This window comes from Poecilia latipinna, unplaced genomic scaffold, assembly GCF_001443285.1.
Source record: "Poecilia latipinna isolate Pla-1442-1.1 unplaced genomic scaffold, P_latipinna-1.0 Scaffold1572, whole genome shotgun sequence".
NCBI classification, from domain to species: Eukaryota; Metazoa; Chordata; class Actinopteri; order Cyprinodontiformes; family Poeciliidae; genus Poecilia; species Poecilia latipinna.
The window spans coordinates 114875-119802 of NW_015114188.1; the positions used below are offsets into that span (position 1 = coordinate 114875).

General features: G+C 44.0%; 1 protein-coding gene across 1 annotated transcript; it reads left to right on the forward strand.

The window, feature by feature from the left end:
• The first annotated feature begins 33 nt into the window (after nucleotides 1-33).
• Nucleotides 34-4574, forward strand: mettl13 (methyltransferase 13, eEF1A lysine and N-terminal methyltransferase). The gene is made up of 9 exons (XM_015058787.1): nucleotides 34-265; nucleotides 374-646; nucleotides 728-1199; nucleotides 1280-1479; nucleotides 1997-2180; nucleotides 2663-2818; nucleotides 2927-3139; nucleotides 3235-3366; nucleotides 4252-4574. The coding sequence occupies exons 1-9, from the start codon at nucleotides 113-115 to the stop codon at nucleotides 4533-4535; spliced, it is 2067 nt and encodes a 688-aa protein (XP_014914273.1). The 5' UTR covers nucleotides 34-112; the 3' UTR covers nucleotides 4536-4574.
• The last annotated feature ends 354 nt before the right edge of the window (nucleotides 4575-4928 follow it).

The window sequence follows — 4928 nt, forward strand, 5'->3', positions numbered from 1 at the left end:
GGTACTGTCAGAAATGTTGTCCGGGTAGAAAACTGAGTCCGAGGAGCCATGCGGAGTGAAAAATAGTTCTGGAAAGTAGCAGTTGAAACGAGTTCACACCCTAGAGGATAAGATGAGCCTTTTACCTCGCACCGCTGAGGAGTTCAGCTCTGCAGAGTACTGGGAGAGGTTCTTCAAGAAGCGAGGGGAAAGAGCTTTTGAGTGGTACGGAGACTACAACAAGCTGTGCGGCGTTCTTCACAAATATATCAAAGTGCAGGATAAGGTGGGAGAAACAGTATCCTGCCACAGTTTAAAACTTTTATAAACCCATGACTGCAGAACACAAGCCTTTTATTTACAGCTCTTCATGTCGCTGCGTTCCTCCCTGTAGGTGCTGGTCGTCGGCTGTGGTAACTCTGAGCTGAGTGAGCAGCTGTATGATGTTGGCTACAAACACCTGACAAACATAGACATCAGCGAGACCGTAGTGGCTCACATGAACCAGCGAAATGCGGAGCGCAGACCCGACCTGACCTTCCATCAGGTGGATGCCACCCAGACTCCCTATGAGGATGCCAGCTTCCAGGCCGCTCTGGACAAAGGCACTCTGGATGCAATGGCATCTGAAGAGGAAGGAGCTCTGGCCAGGAGGATGATCACCGAGGTAAGACGGCAGCAGATGCAGCACCAGACAAATTAACAATAAGATTCACGTTTTTGTCCACCCGTCATTGTGTGCTCGCAGGTTGGTCGGGTCCTCAAAGTCGGTGGGCGGTATGTGTGTGTGACTCTGGCTCAGGAAGCTGTGATCAAGCTGGCTGTGGAGCACTTTGTCCACATGGGCTGGGCGGTCAGGCTTCACTGCCTGCAGGAAGAAAGAGGGAAAGAAGAAGAAGACACCTTCGCTCTACCTGTTTTTGTCCTCGTCTGCACCAAGTTCCGCCAACCCATGCCTACTCCCATTCTAGAGATGTGTGTCGGAGATGATGGAGCGCCTGTCAGACACACACAGGTGTGTGAGCTTTTGTCTGCCGTGAGGGAGTATCAGGCTTATTCTGTTCTGAGGAAGAGGCTTCGTACAAGCACAGACCCTGGTTCGAGTCTTTCCCTAACGCTCTGTAACGCCAAGACGGGTCTTCCCAGATACACTCTCACAGTGCAAGATTGTCCACCTGGAGCTAAAGTGCCAAGATCAAACCAGTTTGCTATATTTATAGGTGAGCTCTTCATGTCTCATTCACATTGTTTTGTTTGTTCTTACATTGATTCCAGTTGCCTGACTGTTTTGTTTTGACAGTACCCAGAGGGAGTGAGACGGCTTGGCTTTATAGCTCCACTGAGGGCAGGAGGCAGCTGGCTGCCAGCGCCAATTTTCGTCGCCTGCTTATTGCTTCGATGCACAGGAATCAGGAGTACACAGACATGCAAGCAGTCCAATCAGAGCTCTCACCGGTGGTGATGGACTTGGCTCCACCGGGTATGCCAACCAACCAGCAGGTAAACACGCAAGTATTCTGCCGCTTAAGTGTTTTTTTTTTTTTCTGCATTTTGTCACTATCCAACCACAAATTTCAAAGATTTTATTTGATAGATCAACACAAAGCAGTATGTAATAAAAAAAAAAAGAATGGAATGCATTTGTATCTATCCCTCATGAGTTTGTAGAGTCACCATTTTTTGGGGTACGTCTCAATTAGCTTTGGGCTTGTAGATTGAACGGTTTCCCCATGATTGTTTGCAAAATAGCTCAGACTTTTTCAGACTGGATGGAGAAGAACATGTCAGAAAATCAACTTTCAAGTCTTTCACAGCCTCAAGTTTTTCTGCCACACATAATGTTTATGTATGTACAATAAAAACAAGTCAAAAAGTCAAAGGTTGGTCTCACTTGACCAGAGCGCCTTCCCCTACATTCGGATGTTGGTTTCTAAAACCACCTTCTACAAAAATGAGCTTGTCGCGGCTCTAGAAAAGCTCGTCCGGTAATCCATTTGGACTCTTGTTCCTCATTCAGGTGCCGTTTCTGTCAGTGGGAGGGGATCTCGGTTGGCGAGAAGAAGTCAGCAGGGGAGTGAGTCAGCTCAGTGGGGAGTACTGCGTGGAGAACGTCAGAGGAGAAGATGGAGAGCTGTATCGCAGGCTCGTGTTCCTGTCCAACATTTCCTTGGTTCAGTCAGAGAGCCGACTCATCCCATCAGGTACTGGTCATTCCTTTTTATTTTGCGTTTTAGATTTTTCTTTACTGTACTGCATTAAAAAAAAATAACAATTTTAACTAATGGAGCATTTAAGCAGGATCAACACATATGCAGTGCGTTGTTAAACATTTAGTGTGACATTTTCCTGAAAGGACGAGTTCATTCAACATATACTTTTCAATAACCCTTTCTCTGATTTGCTTGGAATGTCCTTTTGTCTTCATGCTATAATGGTAGCCAGCAATACTGATCAGTGAATGATTGTGCTGTTGTTGAGGTCAAAAGTGAATCTACTAAATACTGATGGAAGGCGGCGAATGTTTAAGCAATCACTTATTTTATGCTACATATTTTTTATTTAACTGTCATTTATGTTGTAGAAATTAGTTTTCACTTTGACATTAAAGGTTTTATTTTAATATAATGAAATGGAGAGCAATGATATGAATAAATTAAATGGATGAAAATTTGTATCTCGGCAGCATCAAGTCACAAGAAGAAGAACAAAAAGAAGACCAAGGCAGCACTTACACCTTCAGCCTGTCTGTCAGTGGACAGCGGCTTCCTGTGCTGCGCTCACCACGAGGTGATGGTGGCTGGTCTTTCTATGCTTGGCGTGGGGACCCCACAGAACAAAGGTGTGTGTGTCTGTGCAGACCCGACATTTTTGGATGTACCACAACCTCTGCATAAGTTAGCATTTGATTCATCTTTTACAAACGTTTTCCGACCGTCTTCCTTCCTAGACGTTCCGGTTTCGGTGCTCCTGGTGGGCCTCGGCGGAGGAGGCCTGCCTCAGTTCCTCCGAGACTTTGTGCCTGATGCTGCCGTCGAGGTAGTGGAATTAGACCCGGTCGTGCTGGAGGTGGCAAAGGAATGGTTCGGATTCCGACCCGACGATCGTTTGACCGTCACCCTTGGCGATGGCCTGGAGCGCATCTGTTTCCTGGAGAAAGAAGGTCGGCGTGGACATAAGGAGTCAGGAACGTTGACAGAAAAAAAAATCAACAAACTCACATCTGACTCTGTTTTTCCTTTTTTTTTGTCTTTGTAGGTGGCCATTTGTTTGATATCATCATGTTTGATGTAGACAACAAAGACAGTTCTGTGGGGATGAGCTGCCCTCCTGCTGCCTTTGTAGAAACTGCTGTTCTGCAGAAAGTTTTTAACTTGCTCACTCCTAGAGGTAAACAAGGGTTCGATTTTACTTCATATATATTCCTGCAAAAAAAAAAACTTAGAATATTCTGCAGTAGTCTTGAGATTGAAGTGGAGGTACACATCTAGCAAAAAGGTACAACAGCACGGTTTTGATCAAACCTAGACCCTTCTCAAAGTCTTGACCTACTTGCAAAAGACCTCTGATGAGACTTGGAAGTTGCTAATTTCAGACACACACTATTCAGTCTATATGTGATTGAACTCTTTTGTAAAGAAGAATGACTTCAGTTTCTAGATGTACAAAGCTGATAAAAAGTTTTGACTCAGGGTTAATTACATATGCATGCCACATTTCAGATTTATATTTATGAAAAAAAAAACATTGAAAACCTTCATCACTCTCCTTCCATTTAAATTGACTTCAGTATGCAGCACTTTGTGTTGATCTGTCACATAAAATCCCGATAAAATACACTAAAGTTTATAGTTGCAACATGACAAAATGTGGAAAAGTTCAAGGATTAATAAAATTATTGCAAGCCACTGAACCCCAAACATGCTTCATTGTAGCTTTTAATGCCGGAGTGATTTAAGATGTGTGTCAGTGTCTTAACATATGTTTTGGGATTATGTTATAATTCTGGAATGCAGATGTAGAGGAATCAAGTGTGTGTGCGTGTGTGTGTGTTTGGGAAGTGGGAAGACAAGACCAAACATGAAATAACTTGGGATCAGGTATCCAAAAGAAATCTGAAAGTAAATGCAAGACTTTTGTGTTCATTTGAGTATTTTAAACGTTACCGTTTCTTTCTACACACATTCCCAACTTATTTAGATTTAAGGCTGTTCAAACAGAAATATAGTTTTTCATTTGTTTGTAATACCATCCTTTTGAATCTTTTGCTGCCAGGTATGTTCATATTAAACCTCGTGTGCCGCGATCCAGTCCTGAGGAAAGACGTGCTCGAGCGTGTCAAGAGCGTGTTTCCCACTGTGCTCTCTCGAAAGATCGCCGAGGAGATCAACGAGGTCCTCCTGTGCTCCCGAGAAGAAAGGAATGCCGCGCACATCCTTCCATCCTTGAGCCAAGCAGCCAAGAATTTCCAGAGCATGTTGTCCTGTGACAGAACTGAACCCAAACGAAGGCCACTCATAGACATTGCAGAGATGATAAAAGATCTAAAACTAGAGTAACTTTTTAAGCACAGATTTAGACTGAGGGAAAAAAAAAAACTGAACATGCATTTGTAATGTATCATTAATAAATATCAGGCACATTTTTTCTTTCACTTGCCTCTGGTTTCTCTTTCACTGTGCACACTCCCTCACAGGCTAAGAATGCAGCAGCGTTATTTACAGTGGATGAACTACACACTCTGGCTCTGGTTGCTGTGTTCATAGGGCTGCAGTTTGTGCCCTACCCTACTCTAGACCTGTGGGAGTTTAAATAGCTGCAACCCCAGAGCAGTGATTGCATTTTTAGGTGTTAGCTAATTGGCTACAAAGTTTGTCTGTCTTCTTATTTCGGGGGAGGTGGGAGGGGGTCAGAGGAAGGGCTGCTCAGGGGAGGCAGATTTGTTCGCTTGT